The following is a 27,332-nucleotide window of genomic DNA, read 5'->3' as shown; positions in this document are numbered from 1 at the left end:
AGTAATAACGAAAATGTTATAACTATTGCTTGATATTATTATTTCATTTAGTTATCATAGGATTGAAAACATTTAAAGATTGATTGATTACTCAATTGTTATTGAAGTTTTATAAATTATACATTATACATTTTTTTTCTATATTTTGACAACGTGTATTTGTACTTATATCAGTTTTACAATATGTTAATTTTTCTCGTTGCAACAGCAAGTCGCAAATCCTAATTAATTTAGATTGTACGACAGTTCATAATTATTTATAAAATTACATAAAAATATCTTTTTACATTTGTATCATGCATCTTTTCTTCAACTACATGTCAAGTACATATTACTTGATAAGATAAAAATTAAATTCAATAAAACATAACTGTGACGAATAACATGTTTAGAACTTATTGTCAAGTTTGAATTAATTATCATACTGTACGGTAATAAATTATAGAATTTTAATTCTCATCAAACAATCAATCGTAATTAAAATTTAGTTCTAAATGCATAAAATTTAAAATCATAAGTTTTTGCAGTATTTCATGTATGCTATAAGAATCAAAGTGTAGATAATATGTTCAGTTGGTTAAGTCTCTGCCATTAGATATTAACAAAAACACTAAATACATTTTGACAAGACATATTAATAATACTTGCTAAAGAATATTAAGGTCTAAAATGTTCCTTAATCTACGATCAACGTTGCAGTTTAGCGCTCCAAGCAACACACTATTGAAATAATAACAATATCTTTAACTCTGGAAAACACAAGACATAGTTTTTCCAGTTTTTACATAAATCAGTATTAATAGGACATAAAGGTAGCAAACAATCTTTAAAACATTCAATACATTTTGATTATATATATTACATTTGATTACATTACAACATTATGCTAGAAAATAAATCTGCTTTTGGAACAAGAAAAATCACTGTTTAAGTAAAGTAGCCCTTGATATATAATTTATCGAAGAACTTTAATAGTCCATGAAAACTGTTAAATACATGATTTTCCTTTATGTTTTGGGGTAAAAATGAACTATGTCGCAAACTATGCTTATCGTACTAAGGATGCTTGTACTTGTTTAAGTATAATGAAATAGTTTGCTATAATGAAAGTGGACCCTGGCATACATTCATCATGAATACAAAAGCACCCATTTTTAGCAAATAATACAATTATATACATACAATACTAAAATACTGTTTTTGGACGTTTTATTTTTTTCTTGAGGTGATGGTGCTGGTTGATCGAAAAAACTTTCTTCTTCACTTTTACTGATCGTTGTTGATGCATTTGTAGTTGTATTAGAAGTACCATTACTTCTTGAAGTTACTGAAGCTGGAGGTGCAGATGAAAAGGAGGAAAATATATCATCTCCAGCACTGTTTCTCTTTGTTTGATTTTTTGCTTGAGCACCTATTAAAAATTTGCGTATCTTTAGAAATATAAGCTACATTTAATATGATTATTGAAATGCAAGGGAAGAAATATATACCTAAGACCAATAGAGCTAGAGTTGCAGAATTATTTGCTCTGTTAGGTTTAGGACTAACAAAACTTTTACTCATCGAAGTCTTCTTGCTTCACGTTCAGACTCCAGCAAGGTTAGTAAATCACCTTCTCGTACCGGGCCTTTCACGTTTCTGATGATCTGTCTATTCTGTTCGCCTAGAAATTCAACTTTAACTTGCGTGCACTGGCCTTGTGAGCCGGTTCTTCCTAAGACTTTTATAACGCGTGCCAAAACTACTGGTTTATCCATTATTGTCTCACGTGGCTTTGATGCGATACCAAAGAGAGGTTCTACGCAAATGAAGGAATTTTTCTCGCTTCGCAGTCCAGTAAAGATAGCAACTTCCGGCGAGCTTCTCCAGTAGTATCATTGAATTTAATTTAGAAAATTTTAAATGATAATGGTTAATGTAAAAAAATATAACTATATAGTTAGTGATATAGAACGTGTATTTTGTAAAGATAAGAATTATTTCATTGTCTTAAACATAAATAATTAATGTAATCTGTCTACTAATCTATAATACGTAGATGGCGTTTTCAATGTTACCACGTGTAATTTAAAAGTAATAACGAAAATGTTATAACTATTGCTTGATATTATTATTTCATTTAGTTATCATAGGATTGAAAACATTTAAAGATTGATTGATTGCTCAATTGTTATTGAAGTTTTATAAATTATACATTATACATTTTTTTTCCATATTTTGACAACGTGTATTTGTACTTATATCAGTTTTACAATATGTTAATTTTTCTCGTTGCAACAGCAAGTCGCAAATCCTAATTAATTTAGATTGTACGACAGTTCATAATTATTTATAAAATTACATAAAAAAATCTTTTTACATTTGTATCATGCATCTTTTCTTCAACTACATGTCAAGTACATATTACTTGATAAGATAAAAATTAAATTCAATAAAACATGACTGTGACGGATAACATGTTTAGAACTTATTGTCAAGTTTGAATATTTATCATATTGTACGGTAATAAATTACATAATTTTTCAACAGGCAAACATCCAAACCTGTTTTACATAGAATTTTAATTCTCATCAAACAATCAATCGTACTTAAAATTTAGTTCTAAATGCATAAAATTTAAAATCATAAGTTTTTGCAGTATTTCATGTATGCTATAAGAATCAAAGTGTAGATAATATGTTTAGTTGGTTAAGTCTCTGCCATTAGATATTAACAAAAACACTAAATACATTTTGACAAGACGTATTAATAATACTTGCTAAAGAATATTAAGGTCTAAAATGTTTCTTAATCTACGATCAACGTTGCAGTTTAGCGCTCCAAGCAACACACTATTGAAATAATAACAATATCGTTAACTCTTGAAAACACAAGACATAGTTTTTCCAGTTTTTACATAAATCAGTATTAATAGGACATAAAGGTAGCAAACAAACTTTAAAACATTCAATACATTTTGATTACATAGAAACATTACAACATTATGCTAGAAAATAAATCTGCTTTTGTAACGAGAAAGGTCACTGTTTAAGTAAAGTAGCCTTTGATATATAATTTATCAAAGAACTTTAATAGTCCGTGAAATCTGTTATATATCTGATTTTCCTTTATGTTTTGGGGTAAAAATGAACTATGCCGCAAACTATGCTTATCGTACTAAGGATGCTTGTACTTGTTTAAGTATAATGAAATAGTTTGCTATAATGAAAGTGGACCCTGGCATACATTCATCGTGAATACAAAAGCACCCATTTTTAGCAAATAATACAATTACATTGTCAAATACATATATACTGTACGTCATGAACAACTCTTTATAATCAGTCAAAAATTCGTTTTTATTTGTAGTTCCCACTTTTCCAACAATAACGTTGAAAGCTAGCTAAGCTTTAGAAGAAAAACCTTTTAGGCTCAAAATACTGTATGCATTCACGAATTACTTTTCAAAAATGACAGTATTCGAGTACTCTTCATTTGTGTCTTTCTTTTGTTATATCCCAGAGATTTCCAAACTAATATGGAAATTTAATCATGTTGGATAACAAACATTCGACACTAGTGTACAACACTGAATGGAATAATCAATCAACTAATAATATCCATAAGACTTTTACTGCCATAAATTGGTGGAAAGCGTTTGTCCAGGAAGTGCAGTTGTAGCAGTAGATTTCCCTGGGGTACTTGAAAAATTCGTGCCACCTAAAGAGAGTTGTGCCATTTGTTGTGGCAACTGAAATGTAAATATAGTCATCATTGTCATTACAAGAATTTATATTTGCATAGAAGTAACAAATTTATATACCTGTGGGCTAAATGTAACAGATTGTTGCTGTTGTTGAGACGTTAAATTGAAAAAAGGATTGCTACCAGGAGCTGGTTGAAGATTTTGTGTTAACATTCCACTCCAACCATTATTACTATTAATATTAGACTGTCCTAATTGCATCACCTAACAATACACAAAACAATTAGTTTATTGACAAATAACTCCAATATGTGTAGCTTGCCACGCACAAATTTATGTACCATCTGGGATTGCATTGTAATCGCAGGGTTAGGTACACCATTCATCTGATTTATCTGGCCTACATGTAAACAGTTCCCTAAAGTATTTGATGCTATTGGTCCTAATGAAGTAGAATTCACTGTAATTTGATTCTGGGTGATAGGTAGTTGATTAGGTGTAACAGACATCTGGGTGGGAAGTTGAGTCAAGGAACTTTGTTGATTTGGAAAATTAGTTTGTTGACCAAATGGTACTACAGTTGGTATTTGATTATACTGAACGGTAGATTGTTGAGCGTACATTCCACCTAAAACATGAAATACAATTACAGAAAATACAAAATAAAAATTGTATCCATATTTCAAACTCAGTGGTGTATTTAAATTAGCAAATGTATGTATACCAGAAACTGCAAACATTGCTGATTGTTGATTACTTGGTGTACCATACAAGGCTAAAATACTGTCTTTGGACATTTTATTTTTTTCTTGAGGTGATGGTGCTGGTTGATCGAAAAAACTTTCTTCTTCACTTTTACTGATTGTTGTTGATGCATTTGTAGTTGTATTAGAAGTACTATTACTTGTTGAAGCTACTGAAGCTGGAGGTGCAGATAAAAAGGAGGAAAATATATCATCTCCAGCACCATTTACACTTGTTTGATTTTGTGCTGGAGCATCTATTAAAAATTTGTGTATCTTTAGAAATATAAGTTACATTTAATATCATTATTGAAATCTAAGGGAAGAAATATATACCTAAGCCCAATAGGTCTAGAGTTGCAGAATTATTTGCTCTATTAGGTTTAGGACTAACAGAACTTTTAGGTTTTGGCAACTGAGGCACTACTTCTGGTTTTTTTACAGGTGGAAGTATAGCTTGATTATTTGAAGTTTTGGAATTTTCCTTTTTCCTCCTACGTTGTCTTTCTGCTTCTTCATCAAGCTCTTTATCCCAGTTGACCTACACATTTATTAAAGAATTTATTTGTATTTGAATTTTTATTATACTTAAAGAGCAGTTGATTTTTTTAAATGTGATAGTGTTACCTTTGGTAAAGGAGGTGGTACCCATTCCCTGGCTATATATTTTTTATGTTCATACTTTGCACGAATAAAACTTTCAAGACTACAAACAGTTTGAGGTCTTCGAAAACTATCTGGAAGATTTGCTTCATAAACTGCTCTTGCACGGGAGTTACCCATTTGTTGTAAACTCTAAAAATAAAAATGTGTTACATTTATCATATGTTATACTTGTATTATAAATAATGTTCATGATTAGAACCTATGAAATAAAGATATAGCTATAAACATACCACTACTTGTTCTGGTGTCCATGTATCTAAGTTAACAGATTTTACTTTACTTATATGAACTCCAAGATTTCTATGTATTCCAGCACAACGAATACACAAGAATATACCTAGATTCCAACTAGCCCATCTTGGTCCTATGAAACATACATAAATGTGGAACTAGTGCATACAATAAAAAAACATATTTGTACTTAATTTTTAAACAATATTTAACAATATAGATAAAGAAATACAGTGCCATAAAATTTTATTTGTACAGAGCGTATATACCATAAGAAGAGTATAATTTAACAGAAATTTGACGTAAAATGAAGCAATTAAAGATTCAGGTTATTTAAAGGTTTATTGATATATAAAATACACGAAATAAGGAAATGATAAGGAATGGTAAGTGTCACTTGTCTGAAAAGTTCTTTATTAGAGATTCACAGAAAAAAGGAGAACAAGTAAGTATACGAATAAAGAATGAATAACGAGGAAACCACGGTGACGTTCACTCGTAATCGCTGTCATCTAAGGTTTTGTCACAGAGGAATTAAAAATCTATAATGTCTTACTAGGCGGAACTAGGTCGTTTTCAAATCAATATCCATGACTTAGATGAATATACATATAAAATACAATTTTGTAATATTTACAGGGAGTGGATAGAATAATGGGGGTTCATCGGTCGAAAGGAAACAAGACATCGCTAGAAAATATACAATTGACGCACGAACCTTTTGCATCGCAGTCGACACAATACTTATTATCCTCATCACGTAGCATTTGTATCAAAAGATTTTGACATTTTTCTTGTATTTGCTTGGAACGTTCTTTTTCCAGGCGGGACGTCATTTCTATACAGTGACGAGGTTTTCCTGCACACAGACCCAAAACAATGTTTTCTTCTTACAATGCTGGACACATACCACATACGAGAACCGTCAAGTAGTATGCTGTAATGGTCAGCGAACGCCCCCGATAGTTCAATTCGTTACTCACAGAAACGTCATGTAGTTGAAAGAATTCTATTCGATTGTACTTACACTCTCGTTCCAATATCTGAAACGAAATAATGAGTAGATCGTCAACGATAACGACTCTAACATCTATCTCGTGTTTCTATCTATCGATACCTTTTTGAATCGTGTAGTCACTATAATTCAAGTAAGCAAGTATATACTCTACTGCTCTATCGATAAGCCACGTAATCAATTCGTATATATGTAAATTCAACATGTGCTTCATTATAACACAGACGATATATATCTAACATTCAATGTATTTTGTATCATACGATTTAGGGGATTTCTAATCCTTTTATTAGTAGTTAGTGGTTTAGTTTCGCTTTCAATGATTCTTTCAATGTACCGATAAAATATCGTTATAAAATCGTTAAACAATTGTAGGATAGCTCCTTAATTTTAATTCCAATCGCTACTAACGTCGTAATCTTATTCTACATCAAATAGGTAACATCACGCATCTGACACAAAAATGAGAAAATGGTTTCTCTATTTATCGACTGTTGGAATTTTTTTACCGGCCGTCAAGATTACAGCTCAGCTGCTGCTATCTAGTGGAGAAAATGCGTCTAAACCGGGGCGTACTCGCTTGATTGCGTCATAAGAGAAACTGATTTTCCTACGTAGTCAGCCATATTGACTCGCGCGTAAGGACATTGAAAGCAGTTCCATATTCACGGTTTGAATTAAATAGTGCGTTGTTATCACGGAAATTTTCTAATCCAGTTGCATTTTCTATGAACTGTGATTGCTCGCTGTGCGAAGAATTGGGAAATATTAAGGTACGTAAGCAATAAATATTTGTACTCGTGAGGGGACTATTTGAAAATGGTGCGAGTATGGGCCGTGGCCGCATCCAGCGTCGCCCCGCGATTCGACGGACCTGTTTCGTATTCGTAGCCGTCGGTTGAATTGGAACAAGAGTTGTTTATGTGCTTATGGTAGGAAGTAATCCGTTATCTGCTGGGGAAAAAAACAATTAGTGCTTCAACCCTGTGTACATTTTTTCTTATTATATCTTTATCTCTGATTTTCTCATCGTGGTGCATTATTTAAGAAAAGATCGCGTCTATATCCTATAGGTAAGTTTATTAGTTTTCAGATTTCATTTATTACTTTCGTGACACACTGTAACAAGGTTTTCTTCGACAGTATTAAATCATTTTAAGATATTAGACATGAAATTAGTAACAAATTTATACAGTTTTCAACTTAATGCCGATGAACTAGAATGCATGTTTTTAAATACCAATGTTTACTATCATTTTACAGAAGTACATATGTATATATCGACTGTTACATAGTGATTAAATTTCTGTCATTTTATTACGAATGTCTCATTGAATTTTTGTATAAAAGTTGATATTGTAAAAAGAATATGTATTATTCACATAATCTCCAGTGATGTCAAAGTATATAATGGAAAGAATAACATCTATCCACTGTTATACATATTACTAAAAATGTCGAAGATATTGATACGTAAATATTTCGTACTCTACATATATATATGTTTCAATCAACAGTATACGGAAACATCTGCTTGGTCCGGTTGGTAGAAATTTCCGATACAATGTTTATATCTACTATCGTAGTGTTTTTCTTAAATTGCATGAATATTACATCGTGCAGCATGTGAAGCAGTGTTTAAAAACTAAACTAAAACTATTGATCTATATACTAAAAAAGATATGCTATACAGATACAATTTAGATCGAGACGGTTTAATGAAAATAAATAAGCATATAGTCACAATCCTGTGTCTGTCTTAGTAAAATTCAATATGTATACTTTACCAAATACACCTGTATATTTTTAGTAATTGCAAAGACCATAGTCTTACCATTTCAACAAGTTTGCTATATCTAGTGTTGAATTTGTAACAAAATTTGTTAGGTTGTATAATGATATATCGCTGTTTACCAGAAACTATTCGATTAAAGTAATCTAAGAATTTTGACAGACAAATGGAATCGATAGAGTCAAGATTGAATACATTCTTTGTGTGTCATGTATCGTATTTCGTCAGAAAGACTATGTATCATCCATTTTTTTGTGAGTCGTGATACGAGACGCGCAGAATCCGTTGGAAATCGGCGTTGAACGAAAATTAAGAAAATTACGCTGTCACTAAACCGAGAATAATTGACAAATTTTAAATAACACCGTGCAATTTATTTCCATTATCGTATCATTCCCGCTTTCATGCGCGACCCTGAGGCTAAAGTGCTTTCCCGAAGTGTGCCACACGCTTGGTACTTTGCCATGCACACTCTCTCTTTCTCTCTCTCTTACTTTGTACTGTAGATTCAATCAAACAAGGAAATTTCCAGTGATTTGTCGAACTTGATAAATTTTTGAATTATCTGCTGGTTCTTTTATCGAAAATCTATAGCCTTTGGAATCTATGATTTAAAATTATACGTTAGATGTGTATAGATTGTCACTCAAATTATTCTAAAACTATGAATGTTTTTAACAAATGATTTTATTGCTATTAGAGCTACATACTGTAGAATAGTATGGCACGATAGAATTAATTTCTAAAAATTGATATAGATAACAAAATTAATATCTACATATAAGTCATCAGATAGTACGGAAGAATTTTGTTGCTTTAGATGACATCGATCACTCATATGATTTTACCTTCTACGAGACCTTTTGTTCGAGCTTTGCAATTTCGTCATTTTGCCGGCGAACGCTTGTTACGATCAATTAGGTCAATTATGCACTTTGTCGCAGAAATGCCAGCTTTTCGAAACATCCATTAGCCCGGTTGCGTTTCTAGCTCTTGCCAATGATCGATCGGAGCTTTCTTTTCTGCATTTCAATCCACATACGTACATATATGCATACGTTCTTAAAACTCTCTGCAACGACAACTATTCTTCGCGTTATAAAATTTTCTTCGTATGCGTGATACAGATTATTCCATTTTATGTGACAACATGAAATCAAAGAAATATTTCGATCATTCTAATCGGTTCAAATTATACATAGTAGCGGAGACTAGCTAACACGTAGATTAACCAATGTAAGTATAGATACCAGCGTGTATTTAGGATTATTGCCTCAAACGATGCATACCCGTTAACCAGAGCAAGGAAGTATATTCACGAGCGATGCGTGTAGGGAGGTGTGACGTTGATAGGAGGTGATACACGACACGACCAAAGTTACAATGAACTTGGGGGAACTGAGCTTACACACCGGTGAAATACACCGTATAATGTGGCTTTCTCCCATACACACGGAGCTGCGTGCACGTGAACTATGACACAAATCCCGTTCAAATGTCTTGACTATTGAAATTCTCAAATTGATAGCAAATCGATGGACAGATTTTTAGTTATATACTTTGCAAAACATTATCAAAATGAGACGCATTGCGTTTTCTACAGCTTGTTCGAAATAAAATGTTTGTTAAAGAAATGTAAATATAAGAAGAGTGATCTACTTTGTAATTGTGTAAAAGGATTAGGTAGTTCAGGTTTAGAAAGTACACGAAATTTAGTTCAGATTAGTCAAGTTATTCGAATCGAAAGTGTTTGATGAACTTAAATAACTTCAAGCTATAAGTTATATAAGTTCAGTTAATTAAAATCACTTGAATTTAAAACACGATTATTTTTAGTAGTAAAGATTCAGTATGAACACAAAGAGAAACCATTCAGAAAAAGCCGTTCGCAAGCCAACGATTACTCATAAAAATTCATATATCAATTTGTTGTTATATCGAGTAAATAAGTAACACGCGATTCGTTGGTCGATCGGTACGTCGGAGAATGAGTAGCATTCATCGCGAACGATAATCGGTGCTATTATCAGACACTTTTATCAGTCTATTGACACTCAGTCGGTATTCTTATCAAGAATTTCCATATTCAATAAAAATTGAAACACGTGGATCCATATTAGTTCGTATGATATAATAATAGTATCTAACAGTTTCAGGCGTATCACACCTGTTAGCATAGTAGCGTATATATTCCGCGTGGTTGGCCGATTCACGTAAAATTTAATTGTACGGCTGGCTGGCACTCGCGTACTATGTATGTATCTGTCTTCCGTAAAGCAATCGCCGGAAGTATTGGCGTTCCCCGCGCGAAAGAAACACGAAAGATAAATGCGAACAAGGCGTGGCTACGATCTACGATCGTCACGTGCTCCGCTGTACTATGATTGGCACTGTAATTTGTGATCAACTTAAATAGTCGTTCGTGTAATCCTTCACGTACGACATTCAAAGCAACATGTAGAGTAACAACGCGCGCTTAAAACACATCGTATTCTTAGTTTGTATATTCACCGCCGATTTATATTCTTATATACAGGGTGGTTGGTAATTGGTGGTACAAGCGGAAAGGGGGTGATTCTATGCGAAAAAAGAAGTCGAAAATATAGAATAAAAATTTTTTTTAATTTTTTTTTTAATTTCTCCATCGAGACAACGATCTACAGTGAGATCCGTTATAAAGAGACGCGATAAAGTGCACGCGTACCGAGCGAAAATTCAAAGTCGATTTTCTCGAAAACAAAGCCTCAAACGAAAAATTTTTGTTCTATATTTTCGACTTCTTTTTTCGCGTAGAATCACCCCCTTTCCGCTTGTACCACCAGTTACCAACCACCCTGTATATATATATTCTATCTGGTATTTTATGGGTTACACCATGTTCACAGAATATATCTACCATACGTTTTACCAACGCTTGTATCCCTCGATTAAATCGCGCATGTAATAATCAACGAGATACGTGCTTTCTTTCTTTCGCTTTTTCTATTTCCGTCATGGCCGCTTGGCGCATCTAATCGTTGAGAATATTTTCTCTTCGGCGAATCCCCGTGGCACGCAAAGCCTCGTTCAGTTAGTCAAGTTACTTGAATTGAAGATGCTCGGTGAATTCAATAAGTTGACTTCAAGTTTATGACCAGAGTTCAGATAGTCGAGTTGGAATGGTTTGCATTCAAGCAACCTTACTTACAATATCTAAAGTCTTTAGATCAGTCTAAGTTATAAGAATTTAAGCAATTTAATAAGCAATTTAGAATAGCCTTTGCCTCGTCGTATCTTGCGTATAGATTATCGTACTTTTCTAGCTTTACAATATGATATGAAACAAAAAGCTGGCTCTAGAAATCTAATTAAATTAAGAAATTAATAGAAATTGATTAGAATTGATTAGAAAAATTGAATGGGGTCGATTGGATTAGCTTCCTGAAGACTCAGATGTATAATTTATGTAGATGTTACGATAAGATTATTATACGTATGTATGTCGAATTTTATTAAAGCTGAAAAATTTCTAGCACGCGAGATGTGTACAGTTTTGCAAGAATGGAACACTTCTGTGTTTCCACGAAGAAAGGGCATGGAATTAGGGTCGTGAGAGATTTTCAGATCGGAAAACTTTTCACTAACGGGCAACTTGGAATAAATATTCCGCGAGTGAAGGCGCGCACTGGGAACAGGGAACGATTTAACCATGAAAAAGCAGAGCGCAATAACGATGCAGAGTAACAGCATCGTAGCGTTATGGTAGGACACGGCCAATTATCTCAGTTTACGCGGGGAAAAAGTGGCCGTAAAAAAAGGCCATTGCCATTGTTGGCACCAAATCACTGTGAACCCAGAGAAACAAAACGGAAAAACTGCTCGTTTATGATTGCGTTTACGTTTGTCCAAAGAAATTCTATTGTCGTCGTGAAAATTCAACGAATTCAGTAAAAACTGGTTGTTCTTTACACATACTGGAACATAAGTGGCATACTGACATATATAATATTTGTACTAACGTTCTTGAAATTCTTCTAAAATTGTATAGTGATCAAAATTAAAGATGACTCATACGGCATGGTGTGTAACACGCGATCGAGGCTGTATTATACGTTTTCGTCGTGAACGAGCTCTCGAGCTTTTAATTCTACGCACACGTAACAGACTCCTCTTTGAACACTTGTAAACGAATCCTCGTGTAAAAATACACGAGGGAGTCGTAGCGCGGTGTTTAATTAAAGTTCGAACCTTTCACTCATTCTCCAATCTAACGCACACGAGGTCGCTTATTCTTTAGCTCGAGAACGTAATTGCTGGTTAATTTCGCCAGTTGAAATTACGAGGCGAGGCGTTTGCTTGCTCCTTCGACTGAATAAATCTACTTGCAACCAGCGGAAAACAGCGTAGGGTAAAATTCGTAGGTCTGATTTGAACGAACGAGAGAAGGAGGGAAGAATCGGTATATCCTGGTTGGTAAAATTTTCGACGACGTTTTTACAGCTTTCAGACCTTTAATTTCACGCATCAAAGAATCTTCCTCGCCCTCTGTGTCTGTTTCCCCTGCTCTTGTCTTCTCACCCCTGCAATTCCTACCATTGAAACTCGCGACAGAGGAAGACCTACGATGAATGCCGCTGCGAACGCGATGAAAGAAAGGGTTGAACGAGAGAGGGAGATAAACGCACGGGGAACCCCGTTGTTTTCGATCGGTGAAGCGGGACGCGTCTGCACGACACCGATAAAAATTCTCTTAAATTGTGTACGCACCCTCGCGAACGAATCGACTCTACGGTTAAATCTGCGCCTGTCTCTATCACTATGAAAAGTCACCGTCACTCCATCGTTTCTCGCGAAAACGAGCTCTGATTCTTTCTTCCCCTTCACCATAATTTTCACGCGCGAGAGATTCGTTCTACTCGTTAATCTCCCTCGACGTCAGATTCTCCTGAGGCGAGCAGCAGGTCTGCTTTCTGGTTGAGATCTAAATTTCTTAGAGACGTCGTAAAAAATCTTCCTAAAAACTTTCTTGGAAGAGAATCGCAGCTGACGAAGGGTAGTAAAGTGCGAACGTTTATGTAAATTTACATTTTTATGAACAAAATGAACGAGCTGGTACCTGAGCAGAGATTTGTTTCACGTTAGATATTTTATATCTATATGTTTGTGTATTAAGAGCAGTTTAAAATATTCGCAGTGTAGTAACAAGTGGTGCATTTTCGTAACGCATCGAATTTTTTTACCTCCTGGGAGATCAGGTGGTTGGCAGGAGGACAAGCAGAGTTCCTTTTTCTCTTTCTAGTCGTATCAGTTGCATGGTTAGTAGCCATAAGTTTGGCCATACTTCAGCAGTCGTTTGTTACCACTCACCGGCCGGAAAATTGTGAGCTGGCAAATGAGCTACTCTCAAGTCGCAATGATCAACTCAACGCCTTTTATCATAAACTTCTGAATTTTATCAGGGCATTAAGATTAGAATATAAATTTACAGGAACCAAGCGATTTGTCATGATAGAGATAATCAGAGATTCGTATGATTTAAATATCGCTCGTTGAAACGTCGATCGATCAAACATTCCCTAACGGAGGTTGATACTCGCCTCTCGTGTCTCTGGAAGAACCACGTGCATTTTTATCGATTCGTCGAGGACACAATGTCTCACACGCGAACCGGAAACTCGTATTAGGTAGAAGTCGACGTCGACACAAGGGATTTAAATGCCGGCATTTGAAACGATCGGGTCCACTTGTGCTCGAGTTGGAGCACCGTGTATTCATTCACGTACAGTTACGAAGTACCACCACCATTGGGTTAATAAACCCTGTGGTGCATGCATATGCAAAGCTGACGTGTTTTCTAATGACATCCTCTGCGCTTCGTGCTCTTCCGCGAGTACAGTTTGCGGTATGGTTTCGTCGATTCGTTAACTGCGTGCCTCGGTATTCCATGTGGTACACCTTAATAGTTAAATTACTAAAACGATGTATTGCCTTCCGTTAAAGTTTCGTTAATTGGGAATTATGATACAATGCATATGGGTATCCTTTCATTTCTCGTATGTTTCATTAACCTTACGATCTTAGCTATAGATTACTCGTTTCTGAGAGGAGTTTGAATTTTTATTTCATTAGTGCAATTCAACGGAGAACTTTGGAAATTTCAGCATTTAAGTATCTTCGATTGTAAAGAAACTTCAACAAATAAATACATGAGAAGTTTAGAGCAAAAGTGCAAAGAACAATTTGCAAAGGCAAATTTAAACAAACTGGTGATTTAATGAAATAGCAAAGTAGTGGCTAGTAAAATAGTGACAAGGCTGCGAACATCTATAGGTAAAGGTGAAGGTCGCGACCGAAGATTAAAAAGCTATTTCTTGACTCTAATTTCATAGAAAAGTTTTTGCATGTTTACTTGTCGTTTGAATAGTAATTGATTTTTTCAATCAGATATACTAACTTTCTGTCTCGTATTTTCTTCCATTACCACATCATTTAGGAATTTGCGCAAACTTTAGTAAATTTCAGTCTCGCAGATGAAATAAATAATTCCGTGCAACCGGTCAGAACTTCGATCTCATCTATTTTTATCAAGGTGGAGCAACGCGCCTCGAAAGTAATTCTGCGCCGCCGTATCTCGAGAGGTATGAATTCATTCATTAAAGACGATAGCTCTTTAATGCTTATGGAGGATGAGACGGTTGTCCACTCGGTCTCACCGAACGTGTGTACACGATAGTCGTGGGCGTGTGTCGTGGATCACGCGACCCTCGTTTACAATAAAACTCTTTGACACACACGGCCAAATGAAACCCACGCGTTTCTTGAAAGCATCTCTTCGCGACGTCGACGAAAAAACCGAATTCTTTCAAACCGGCTCGCTCCATTCAACAGGCCTTTAAACTTTCAGCTGACCCGTTAGCAAAACGAGACGATCGACCGGTTTCTTCTACGTGTCTCGTGAATCTATGCTGTCCGTTTTAAGTTTCCAATGTTTCTTTGGTATCTATCGCGGCCTGGAACGTGGCCTGCGCAGACGGTTGAAAACCACGTCTCTTACCTAGCATTTCTGGAATATCGTTGATTCACTTAGTCAAGGCTTTAACCTGGTCGATCTTATTAGAGTGTATATGTATACGTATATATGTATAATATTGGTGAACACGTCATTGTGCCTGTTAACCGAGATATTACTTCATCGTGCAGTAAAGAGTAAAGAGTACTGTAAAGGACGTCTGCTTCCAGCGATGACGACATCAGACTTGTCGAACTTGCACCGCCACGTATCTCTATTTCTATGAATTCCAGCACGATTTCTATGATCTCTATGTGTTGTATTTAAAAGTTGAATACCGTTGAATCATAGATATTCAATGCATCACACCTGTCTCTGTACCACACGACTAATTTTATCATTTGTCTAATAAAATCTGTGATGCAGGAAGTTTCTTCTATTTTATGTCAGAGTATAGTTGCCAAAGGAGTTTACTCTTTCTTTTTTTCATTTTTTTTTTTTTGCTCGCTGTTCAGTTGTAACGTTACGCAACAACGCGACAGAGTTCAGATTTATGTAATTACTCTTTTGTTGGGATCGATGGTTGCGTGTCTGTGTAACGAGATATTCGGACAGAATTGAACGTTAAACCGTGATTTCCGTTTTAATGATAATGCACGCGGGTCTCTCCCTTTGTGTATTTGCTCGTGCGTGACTCATGGGACGCTCTCGGCTACTCAAACTATCGCGAAAACTTCGGGGAATCACTGCGAGTGCATTTTTTCGCTCGTTCTCTTGCAGCAAGACTGCACTAATGGTATTTGCAACGACGAACGGCGTCCTAGTATGTCTCTGATTCCATGCAATTGAGGTTGAATTACTATTTGCTCTCCGGCATTGCATAAGGGACTATGCTCAGAGCTACAGACCTGTGCTCGTCGATTTGAATACTATGTATATGGTCTCAGCAGACCGTGTCGGTCAGGGTCATGCTGCACATTATTTTCATGGCTACGTTTTACTTGGAAAAGATCAATTCTGGATTTCGAAGGATTTTTACGCTCGATGCTTTTTTATTCGAAACCCTTTACCATCGATTCTACGCTCGAAACACGTTCTCTTCGGTTGATTGTTGAACAGACGCGATATTTTTATAGCAACTTTATCGCGTCTAACAATACCTGGCTTGTGTATTTTGGTAGGCTTGGTGTTATAAATATCGCCGGTTTATTGGCTTTGTATCGAGATATCTTGCGTGGACGTGTATTACCTTCTATCTGTCTCACTCAGAAGGCGAACGACCTGTGACAAATGCGCACACGTGTCTCTGTTGCACGTAACTGCAACTTGTTCTCAAACTTTTTACGAAATCATTTGTCTAGTAGTATCTTTCTTTGGCGTATACCGATACTGGCGGATCCTAGACGTTGTAGAAACTCGCGCCGTTGGGATCTAGGTACTCGATGTAACAGTACATTCTATCTACAATGTTTTCCTCTTACTGTCTGGAGACCTCGAAGATAGAAGCGAGCATGTTGCGTATATGCATTAGATGATAAAACGAGCAAACGTTCAGATCGTTACAAGAAAGAAATGAGTTTTTATTGCGGAAGATCTCATTCAAATTATACACTTGTATAAAGTAGTAAATAATTTCAAAGTACATACTTCGTTGTCTTTAATGTCATTTCTTTTTTCCTGATATTTTCCTTATAGTTAACGAGATAAGAGTTGGGGTGTTTTATAGACCGGGGTATGTGTAACTCGAAGAGCTCCGGCAAATATTGATTATTTCTCTACATGGCACCCTCTGGTCTAGACGGGATCTATACTCGAATACACTGAACCAACACGCAATATTATTTCTTCGATGTAGTTGACGATTAAGAAAGCAGATCTATTTAGAGGATTAATCCATGCGTCGTTGGTAGCGAAGTAAGGAACCTGCTATATAACATGGATTAACACGCGCAAATCTTCTTAGCACAGGATTGAAATATGCCGGAGGAACAGAAGTCCGCTGGTAGTCAACCAGAGGTAACGGCAGAAAATGGGACTGGAACAAACTCGCCGACCAAAAGTCCAGTGAGCAAAGGCAAAACAGCTCTTGCAAGAATCACTTTGCTAGATGGAACCGTGAAAGACTTCCACATAGATGTAAGCTATCAAATTTTTCTTTCATCCTTCCAAGAGAATGAGTTTCCTCGACGTTGACGAAAACCGTATGAGAAATTGATTTTGTTCCAGAGGAAGGCGAAAGGCCAAGAATTACTTGACATGATATGTCAGAGTATGAATTTGATGGAGAAGGATTATTTTGGCCTTATTTACGAGGACAGACACGATTTGCGAAACTGGTTAGATCTGGATAAAAGAATCGCGAAATTTGTGAAAAGTACGTAGTCTTCTTTTCTCTTTCTTTTTCCTCGTATATTATGTGATATCATTGTTGGAAGCAATTTATGTTGGTTTTATCTCTGCAGACGAACCATGGAAATTTAATTTCGAGGTGAAGTTTTATCCTCCGGACCCAGCCCAATTACAAGAAGACATAACTCGTTATCAGCTATGCCTTCAAATTAGAAACGATATTATCACAGGCCGTTTGCCGTGTTCGTTTGTAACTCACGCTCTTCTAGGTTCATATTTAGTTCAATCAGAAGTCGGAGATTACGACCCAGACGAGCATGGCCGTACATATTTAAAGGATTTCAAATTTGCCCCTAATCAGACTCCAGAGTTAGTGGAGAAAGTAATGGACCTTCATAAAACGCATAAGTTAGTCTCGTTTAATGATTAGCCATTTATCCAAATGATAGTAGAATTAATAATAAAGAAAATTTGACTAATTTTTAGAGGTCAAACACCCGCGGAAGCAGAACTCCATTATCTCGAAAATGCAAAAAAGTTAGCGATGTATGGAGTTGATCTTCATCCTGCTAAAGATTCTGAGGGCGTGGATATAATGTTAGGTGTATGTTCATCGGGTCTTCTCGTCTATAGGGATCGATTAAGAATCAATAGGTTTGCTTGGCCAAAGATACTAAAAATCTCGTACAAAAGGCATAACTTTTACATAAAGATTAGGCCGGGTGAATTTGAGCAATTTGAATCGACGATTGGTTTCAAATTAGCTAACCATAGAGCTGCGAAAAAGTTATGGAAAGTATGTGTAGAACACCATACTTTCTTCAGGTGAATAATTATTTAATAATGATTTTAAGTAGCATAAAATATATGAATAAAGGTAAAGTATAAGATAAAGTAATATACACATTTTTTAGGCTCATGAGTCCTGAGCCTGTAAAGAAAGTCGGTTTGATACCACATCTGGGTTCTCGTTTCCGATATTCAGGAAGAACTCACTACGAGACAAAGAAGACTCCCATTGATAGACAACCTCCACAATTCGAAAGATCTTTAAGTGGTCGTCGTCCTACATCTCGTAGTATGGATGGTAAAAAGACTTCTGATACTTATTAACTTTAGACGCAATATGCAGCCAGTGCCGTTTTGACACTTTTGTCGCAAAGTTATCACTTTAAGATTTTGAAAGGTATGTGTGCATTATACAGCGTTAGGGGGTCCTAAACAAGTTGAATCTTATGGTTCAGAACCAAGTAAGAGGCATACAATGAGCTATGAACCTGAAATGATTCCTGACATGGAGCATATAGATCAACGGCCTAGTCCAATAAAAAAACAGAAAGAAAAGGTAAAAAAGAATACATTTAAATATATCAAACATAGTAATAGTTAGTAGAGGATGCATGGAATCGTCATGCAAATTGAAAATTATTCCATGAGAAATTCTTTTAAAGGCAATATTTCTGCGGTCTACGCTTTCAAACAAAGCTTTTTTCTAAAGAGTTTATTGTATAATAATAAGTTCAAGTAATTAATTACCTTTATTGTTATCATATATAATCATTCTTTTTAAGTACTATTGAAATCCTAATTACATTATACAACGGAGAAATTGTAGAACATCAATTGGTTCACGTATAAGCAAGAGATAACATATTTCATAAAAAGTTGGAATTAATCATTATGCACTATTGTTTTTAAGTCAAACGGATAATATCTGTAGACATGGCATGTTGATAAGTTTTTGTGTGCCATGTATTAGAGATAGTTGAATGCATTAGATATCTAATACGTTTACTCCAAAATTATCAAAACAAGTTGAATAATGCACATGCAAGTTAATTAACTTGAATTAAAAATTGCACATGTTAAGTTAAAAACTTAATGGGAAAGCCAAACTTAATATTGTTTCTATCCATTCTACATAATATTTGGTTAATTAACTTGTATATATTCATATGGACTTGAAATACTTTTATGCAAGAAACTTAGAAATGTGTAGATTTTATAAAGTTTTATCTTACAATTATTATCGGAAATTGAACACATGGCATTTGTATGTAATAATTTAATTTCACAAATTTGAATTCAATATTCACATCCTAGTGCTTCGACCATAAAAACTAACTGACACCTAACTAACACCGGTAGCTCTCACGCAAAACAAGTGCTGGAACAACATCAGCTAGCAGTACCAGTAGTCTGGAAGGAGAATATGATGCAGATCGTGGCAAAAAGGTATAGAATTTCACCTGGAACATACTGTCATGCATTAACCAACATACTTTTATCTATATTAATGTATGTGACCATTTGGTGTTTTCCTTTTTTTTCGGTGCATGTTGCTATATTTTATTTATTTTTTGCAAACATTATACGGCCATCGCCTCAAAGTTGAATTTCTCAAATTTTTTAAAATTTCTTTTATCATACATCACATGAGCATACACAGGCGCAAATATTTTAATAAGCTATTAAACTGCGCTAATGCTTATGTTAGCATGCACATAACGATCACTTTATATAATGATTTATGTCAAGAAACATTCAAGCAAAGAAATGTACCATAGATACAAGTAAATTCTTCAGGAAAGTATATTCATCTAAAAAAATTAACAACTGATATTTTTTTGAGAGCGCAGACCGTAATTAGTTATCCAGCATGAAATATACGCTAAGAGAATGTGAAACACGTAGTTTATAATAGCATAGCGATAGAACTGAATCGTGCTTATTGCATGAAGCGATGTGTGACTATAAATTTACTTATAGAAACCGGTCGGAGGAATTGCGGTCCTACCGCCCGGTGGTCTATTTAAGAAGAAGAAGGATAAGAAAAACGAAAGCGAAAAGGAAAATCATAATGATCTCAACAATTCTGATTTAATAAATGAAAGTGCTATTATTGATAACAACGACGTGAAGTCACCCAATAAAAAAGAATCGAAAAAGAAAGATAAGGAAACATTAGAAAAAAGTGATAAGAACGAAATAAAGTCACCTAGTAAAAAAGAATTGAAAAAGAAAGAAAAGGAAACACCAGAAAGAAGCGCTTTTATTGATGAATTAAAGTCACTCACTAAGAGAGATTTAAAAAAGAAAGATAAGGAAATGCTAGAAAAAAGTGCTACTCTTGACAACAACGAAATAAAGCCACTCAGTAAAAAGGAATTGAAAAAAAAAGAAAAGGAAATGTTAGAAAAGAAAGACAAGGAAATTTCAGAAAAGAAAGACAAGGAAATGTCAGAAAAGAAAGACAAGGATATGTCTGAAAAGAAAGATAAGGAACAGTTAGAAAAGAAAGACAAGGATATGTTTGAAAAGAAAGACAGTGAAACGCCAGAAAAGAAAAGCAAGGAAATGTCAGAAAAGAAAGGCAAGGAAACGCCAGAAAAAAGAGATAAGGAAATGCTAGAAAAAAAAGATAGGGAATCGTTAGAAAAGAAAGACAAGGAAACGTCAGAAAAGATAGATAAAGAAAAAAAAGACAAAATAAAGGTAAGTACAGTAGAATTTCATTTATCTGAACACGTTGGGGGATAAACTTCATATAATAGGAATAATAGGATTCTTTTTTATTGATTATTTTCACTATTTATGAATTGTTATAGATGTTTATATAATTGGAGTAGCACTCAGAAGTAGTCTAGATAATTAATTGTAGATAATTAACGTGGTGTTCTATTAATAATAAATGTAAAATAATGTAAGATAAGTAATGTTGAATGCTATAAAGATTATCTGATACGCAACTGATACACAAAGTATTAAATACATCATAAAGTATTTAAATAATTTTATTTTTTAATAAAGTATGTCATAGTATTTTGGCGCTTTAAACAAAACATACAAAATTTACCTAGTATTCAATGTGTTCATTGGACATTACCTAGAATTTTGTTCCAATAAATGAAATTTTGAAATGTTATAATGAACAATCCAATTATGTGAACTGTTGGTTCCCTTTAATGGGTTCAGATGAATGAAGTTTCACTATAGGTTCTATTTGCACTGTATGATATTTGCATAAACAATTTAGAGTATTTAATTTGCCACATTGTATTGCTGCTCCATTTTTCCCTAAAATTTGTCCTTCCTTTATTAGTATGTGTTTTCACTAAATGTTGATTGAGTATTAGAACTATATTATATATCTCATCTTCAATGAATTCCTTTTTACGCCCCTAATTTCTTGATTTACGAGTTTATCAATTTTAGTTGTAATATATCCCTATTGATTTTCTAATTTGAGTTTATTTTGATCTAATGGTTTATCATTCTTGGTATGAATAACATCTACTTTCAAACCATCTGGAGGTAATAAAATGTCAAAGTTCCTTCATAAAATTTAAAGTATTAATAAACACCATACTTGGTTGGTAATTAGCACTTTCTTATTAGTGTGTAACAGACATAATGTCCAATAAACATTACTGGTGCGTTCTTATTAATGTTTGGTATTTACTGTTCACTCGATTCTATAGATTCCACATAATTGAGACTAGGAGATCTGAAAGAGGAGTTCCAGATTCTTTGGATTTTCTTTTTTCTGTTAATACTACTTAGTACTTTTTTCTCTTCATCAGGCACATAATTAAAGCCAAATCTTCCTCACCTGCAGTAGTTAGTAGTCGCTAATTGCGAACTTCAGATACAACTCTGTTTCTTTCATACAAAAGTTTAAGTAAACGATCTTCTAATTGGAGAAATTTCAATTTCTTTGTAATTGTGGCAACTCTGAGGTATTTTTCGTCTCTTCCATACTTGATTTTTGATTCAAGAATTGTCCTATTTACTTTTCTGACACAGATTCTTCTGTGTCATCTTCGTCCTTTGACTCTTCTAGTTCTACATTATACTATACTATTTTAAAGGATATACGGGATGTAATAAAACCATTTTCTTCAAAAACGAAGAAAATTTTAACTTCAAGCACTACCCCAACAATAGTGAAAACCACAACTAAACAATCTGTAGTGAAGGATCAAGAAGGTGTGACACAAAACATAGAAGAAAAAGTAGAAGATCTTACACCTGGAGGCACAGGCCAAGTAACTGTTTCTACACAAATTAATAAGGTGATGAAACTTTTAAAACTATCCATGATATTAAGATACATAAAGTAAAGGAAAAGATATTGTCAAAAAATTAGATATTTTCATTTTTTCTCTTTTTTTTTAGTACTTTTTATTTAGCTTCTTCTTATGATTTTAAAACAATTTATAGTATCCATATTCCTTGATTAAATTTCTATTTATCCCAGCTTATTGAACTGTTTGAATGATATTTATTGAATGATATATTATGGTATATTGTGAGTAGTCTTATGATATAGATAGACTGTAGACATTGTTATATGATTCTTAGATATTAATTATTTAAATACTGCATGTAAGAAATATATGTCATTAATATAAGTAGCAAATGTGATTTTTGAACAAAGAAATTTTTTATTATCTTGAAAAAATATATAAATATGTAACTTACTAATATTCCTCTATTTACTATAATTTTATATGTACATACATATTGCTGCTTTATTATAAGACATTAGTTACCTTGTAGTTGTATTTAGGCAGAGGCATCAGATGATGGTAGGGCCCCATACATGACAGCAACAGCTGTTACTACACGCACTGCTACAATGCATGAAGATCTTGAAAAAAATCAGAAAACCAGTCAGGTTTGTAATGTTATTATTCACGTTCTTAAAAAGTTTTAGATGACCTGCTTATTTGATTGCAATTTTACTCTACTTGTTCATATGTTGTATGCAAATATTTTTAACTCTTTTATATATATTTCATCATATTTTTTTCTATAAAGCTAGAATTATTTTTTTATATTTTTTTTATATTAGGTAGAGGAAAAAACTGTAGCACATACAACAGCAACCAGTGCAACAAGACAAGAACAGAGAGTGGTAACTCAAGAAGTTCGAACAACAAGTCATGTACTTTCTGGTGAACAGGTAATGATTCATTAACAGCTTAAAATGCTAAATATATCAAGCTCACCACTAATGGATGAAGCATGTAAGCATTTATGTAAGTGATAATAATCACATACCGTGTTTTGATTGATCCTAACATTAAATCATTTAGAATATGTTCCATGTTAGTAATATGATCATTGCACATATATATTTAAATAATTTTCTTTAATATTTACGGAAATTCGGGTAATATCATGAAGCTTTTTGGTTTTTATAACATATACTTATTTTTAAGTGTATAATATTCATTTTTTGTGTAATATACATATTGATAAATAAGAATCATGCACATTTAGTAAGCATATCACGGTATCATATGTTTAAACAAAGGGATCATAAGTTTAGTATATCAATAATACTTAATTCATTCAGGATATTGGTTGACTAATAAAGTTTAACCAGTGCTATTTTTTATTTAATTATTTTTTTATTTTTGTAATTAATTTTGCCGGCTTGGTTAACACATTGCATGGTGTAGCTGTTCTCACGAAGGCTCAGTACATCCAGTTCAAGCAGTGATGATTCAGGTACTCCAATTGACCTTGAAGATGATCAACAGGCTTTCTACAACCAATATTATCAGGTAAATTTTTAGGATTGAAAATTACTAAAAAGTTATATTCTTTTAGAAACAAAATTTTTTGAGAATTTAGAAAATTTAGTTCTGAGGATGAATCTTCACAAAGGTACATGCTTAAATATGTTTACTGTACAAGAAATATGTCCTATAATGGATAAAAATTCTTAGAATAATTAGTAAACTATTAACGCCAATTTTTTCATATAGATTATATATTATTTAGATTATACACAGATATATCATATACTTTTAATCAATATCCATTTTACACTGATACTCATTTGTTGATATTCATGGGAACATAAAAATGATATTCATAAAATCATAGTAAAAAACCTAATCTACTCATTATTTCAAAGGCACTGGTTTTAAGGTATTAACCATTAATCAATAAAAGTAACATAAATTCTATACTTTAATAATGCTTTGGTTCTTTGTACTATTTAATGTATTTATACTTGTAATATATTAATATAATTGTACAGTAATATACTGCAATATAACTGTTCAGTATATTATTTTTGCATTAGATATATTTTTGAACTCTTCTTTCTGAGAAGAGATAGAGAGAGAGAGAAAGAGACAGAAATATCATTTTATAAATTTAATTCAGGGTGATCCAGCTGGTGTTGTTGAAACAGAAACGCATGTTTACAAAGGAGAGCCAGAAAATAATGTAACAACAACTACCACAGTTCCACTAGTAGCAACTGAAACTAGAAAGGTAGCTGTTGAAAGTGAAGATGGTATGTACAGTGCAACCGGGGAAATAGTTAGTTCTCAGACAATATCCAGTAAAACTCGCACTGTTGAAACGATAACGGTAAGATTCGAAATTTTTTAATTTTTAATTGTTAGTATCTATTAAGTGCATACTTTATTGCATTTTCAGTATAAAACTGAAAGAGATGGAGTTGTAGAAACTCGTGTAGAACAAAAAATTACGATACAATCAGATGGCGATCCGATTGATCATGATCGAGCTTTGGCAGAAGCAATTCAAGAGGCAACGGCAATGAACCCTGATATGACAGTAGAAAAGATAGAAATTCAACAGCAAACAGCGCAGTAACTTGTAATGCATCAAAAATCACCTTTGTAAGAAGGGCACTCTTTGTCTAAAAGATATAATGCTCGTAATTTTAAAAAAGATAAAATAAAAAATTAAATTGATATATATATATTATGTATATCTTGGATATACAATGAATGGCAAATGATTTGACTTAGTTTTTGCTATTGCCAATATTTAATTAACCATTTTATCATATAAAAGGCTAATTAAAGCAACATTTATCATTTAATATATAAGAAACATTTCTTATAACAAATGTTGTTCAATGTCACGAGCTTCAACTTGATTAAAAATCAAGTTCTTACAAAAAGATGTCATGGTACGTTGTACCATAAACAGCAGTGTTCATATTCAAAGTATGTATTATTTACATACTCAAAAACATAAATATATATTAAACATATTATGTATACATAGCTATATATATATATGTAAACAAAAGCTAATTTGTTTATAACTATAAAAATATGACAGAGTGCCCACAAACTTACATCACTGCTTCACAGCGAACAAAATCATGATATTCACGCGATGTCTCATGTAATAAGCATATTAAGCTATTCATATAAAGTTCGTTTAAATAATGTTCAAACCTTGTTCAACAATATTAGAGGAATATTCAAAAGCTTAATTTTTTAAAATCTTTTGCAGATTTTCTGTTGTAATTTAAATTTCTAATTTTAAGACTTCGTCTATGAGCCTAATGTAATAAAAAACATAACAATTAAAACATCTTAAAAAACGTTTTGACAAGTCAAGCATATGTAACTGTAATATGCGTTTACATTAATATGCGTTTAAACTATATGAACATTATTATATATATATATATATAAGTCACTTGGAGAAGAATATATAGAAAGTAACAGTGGAAGACTTATAATATCTAAGTAAGAGACATACAAAATTTTTTTATAAGGCTTCGTATGATTTAAATGTAGCTTTTTTGCAATAATTTTTTTGTATATGTTAATTATTTGTGACATATTTTTTTCAAAGTGGATATTACATAATGTTTACTGTATGACAAAGTCAGATTTCTCTAACTATGAAATATTAATATATACATTAAAATAAATACATATATATATATTATATATATGTACATGTACACAAACATTTATGATTATTTGGAAACGAAAATAGAAATCTACAAAGTTTCCTGTAACTTATAGTATTATTATCCAGCAATGTAAATTGAAAGGAGATACACATTGTTAACATTGCTATTGTATACATCTTTTATTTAATAATTTAAAAATATGTATTTGGAAACTATGTAGATTTTCAAAATATACTTCAAAGATTATAAGATTTATTAGTAATATTAAGATAAAAAATCATATGTATGTAACTTCATACCAAGAGCTATGATGCATTGGTCAGCGTATATGTCTAAATTTAGCTGTAACTTTTGTAGTTTTAAGACTACAAGTTCATATAAGATTTTATTTGTTTAATAGGTTATTTAATTTTTGTATGAACAACACATAGATATTGCTAAGAAGGAGGAAAGGCTGATAACCTGAATTTACAATAAAATTATTAAGATGCAAGTTATACTTTGCAAAAATAAAGCTATATAAATATATAATGTTATAAATATTAATACATACCGCTGCTTCATATATTTATGTGTGAATAATATATACGTATATATATTGTACATGCATCAATTATGAAGCAACATTAAAATATGCATGTCACACTGTAGGAGGCTTGTTTATACCTTTGTTCTTTCAAGTGTTGATTAAAAAATGTCACTATATATTACGTTTGCATTTTGCACAAAGCATTTATTTTATGGTACTAAAAAATATGTTTCACATGCTAATAATAAAAAAATCTTTTTTACTTTTCTACTTTTTACCTAATACATAATAAAGTGAAAGAAATATTTACATATACATTAGTTTAATAGCTGTTTATATTTATTATATCTTTTCTTAGTGATTGTAAACTTTGTCCATGTACAGTACCAGTCAGTATTGTTATATTGTATTATGTCATTTTATACGTATAAATAAAAAACATTAAAATTTCTATAGAACAAAGGATAATCATAGACCATCTACGTGCGAATTGCATTTCGTCTTATGTGTCACATTCTGTTATACGCTGACAGCTAATGAATTGTTCAAATTTTATAAAATATATTGATCGTAATCTCATTTTACTTCATAGTATTAGTTTATATTTCAAATATGCTCAACAAG

General features: G+C 33.1%; 3 protein-coding genes across 10 annotated transcripts; 1 reads left to right on the top strand and 2 right to left on the bottom strand.

The window, feature by feature from the left end:
• Window positions 1–839: 839 nt before the first annotated feature.
• LOC117155862 (small ribosomal subunit protein eS28) lies at window positions 840–1,966 on the bottom strand. The gene is made up of 2 exons (XM_033332322.2): window positions 1,491–1,966; window positions 840–1,411 (listed from the first exon to the last, which is right to left on the bottom strand). The coding sequence occupies exon 1, from the start codon at window positions 1,755–1,757 to the stop codon at window positions 1,560–1,562; it is 198 nt and encodes a 65-aa protein (XP_033188213.1). The 5' UTR covers window positions 1,758–1,966; the 3' UTR covers window positions 840–1,411; window positions 1,491–1,559.
• Window positions 1,967–3,313: 1,347 nt separating this feature from the next.
• LOC117155858 (stromal membrane-associated protein 1) lies at window positions 3,314–6,497 on the bottom strand. Of its 3 annotated transcripts, none has more exons than XM_076620694.1 (9): window positions 6,353–6,497; window positions 6,044–6,262; window positions 5,325–5,458; window positions 5,056–5,223; window positions 4,765–4,969; window positions 4,410–4,685; window positions 4,015–4,313; window positions 3,803–3,949; window positions 3,314–3,730 (listed from the first exon to the last, which is right to left on the bottom strand). In XM_076620694.1, the coding sequence occupies exons 2-9, from the start codon at window positions 6,159–6,161 to the stop codon at window positions 3,611–3,613; spliced, it is 1,467 nt and encodes a 488-aa protein (XP_076476809.1). In that variant the 5' UTR covers window positions 6,162–6,262; window positions 6,353–6,497; the 3' UTR covers window positions 3,314–3,610. The 3 variants fall into 3 exon arrangements, with proteins under 3 accessions (XP_076476809.1, XP_033188206.1, XP_076476810.1); XM_033332315.2 differs by having other exon boundaries at window positions 4,027–4,313; window positions 6,353–6,495; XM_076620695.1 differs by having other exon boundaries at window positions 6,044–6,184; window positions 6,353–6,466.
• A 454-nt stretch (window positions 6,498–6,951) lies between these two features.
• cora (erythrocyte membrane protein band 4.1 like coracle) lies at window positions 6,952–27,292 on the top strand. 6 transcript variants are annotated; one of them, XM_033332309.2, is made up of 15 exons: window positions 6,952–7,113; window positions 17,089–17,256; window positions 17,347–17,494; window positions 17,583–17,877; window positions 17,956–18,294; window positions 18,384–18,556; window positions 18,675–18,814; window positions 19,618–19,704; window positions 20,239–20,964; window positions 22,341–22,544; window positions 23,042–23,149; window positions 23,327–23,437; window positions 23,940–24,044; window positions 24,655–24,864; window positions 24,934–27,292. In XM_033332309.2, exons 2-15 carry the CDS (start codon window positions 17,098–17,100, stop codon window positions 25,111–25,113), a joined length of 2,985 nt encoding a protein of 994 aa, XP_033188200.1. In that variant the 5' UTR covers window positions 6,952–7,113; window positions 17,089–17,097; the 3' UTR covers window positions 25,114–27,292. The 6 variants fall into 6 exon arrangements, with proteins under 6 accessions (XP_033188200.1, XP_033188199.1, XP_033188198.1 ...); XM_033332308.2 differs by having other exon boundaries at window positions 17,084–17,256; XM_033332307.2 differs by lacking the exon at window positions 6,952–7,113 and adding an exon at window positions 7,180–7,413.
• Window positions 27,293–27,332: the final 40 nt, after the last annotated feature.

The sequence above is a fragment of the Bombus vancouverensis genome, chromosome 8 (genome assembly GCF_051014615.1).
Source record: "Bombus vancouverensis nearcticus chromosome 8, iyBomVanc1_principal, whole genome shotgun sequence".
NCBI lineage: Eukaryota > Metazoa > Arthropoda > Insecta > Hymenoptera > Apidae > Bombus > Bombus vancouverensis.
This window is presented reverse-complemented; position numbering and strand designations above follow the sequence as displayed.

What these genes read in the sequence shown, in the direction of transcription:
- LOC117155862 (XM_033332322.2), bottom strand. Translation starts at nt 1,757, where the DNA reads ATGGATAAACCAGTAGTTTTGGCACGCGTTATAAAAGTCTTAGGAAGA.
- LOC117155858 (XM_076620694.1), bottom strand. Translation starts at nt 6,161, where the DNA reads ATGACGTCCCGCCTGGAAAAAGAACGTTCCAAGCAAATACAAGAAAAA. An exon ending in TCTAGACCTATTGGGCTTAG is followed by an intron (nt 4,686 to 4,764) that starts GTATATATTTCT and finishes AATTTTTAATAG; the next exon opens with ATGCTCCAGCACAAAATCAA. An exon ending in CTGTTACATTTAGCCCACAG is followed by an intron (nt 3,731 to 3,802) that starts GTATATAAATTT and finishes TTTACATTTCAG; the next exon opens with TTGCCACAACAAATGGCACA.
- cora (XM_033332309.2), top strand. Translation starts at nt 17,098, where the DNA reads ATGCCGGAGGAACAGAAGTCCGCTGGTAGTCAACCAGAGGTAACGGCA. An exon ending in AATCGCGAAATTTGTGAAAA is followed by an intron (nt 17,495 to 17,582) that starts GTACGTAGTCTT and finishes TTATCTCTGCAG; the next exon opens with ACGAACCATGGAAATTTAAT. An exon ending in TCTACAACCAATATTATCAG is followed by an intron (nt 24,045 to 24,654) that starts GTAAATTTTTAG and finishes AATTTAATTCAG; the next exon opens with GGTGATCCAGCTGGTGTTGT.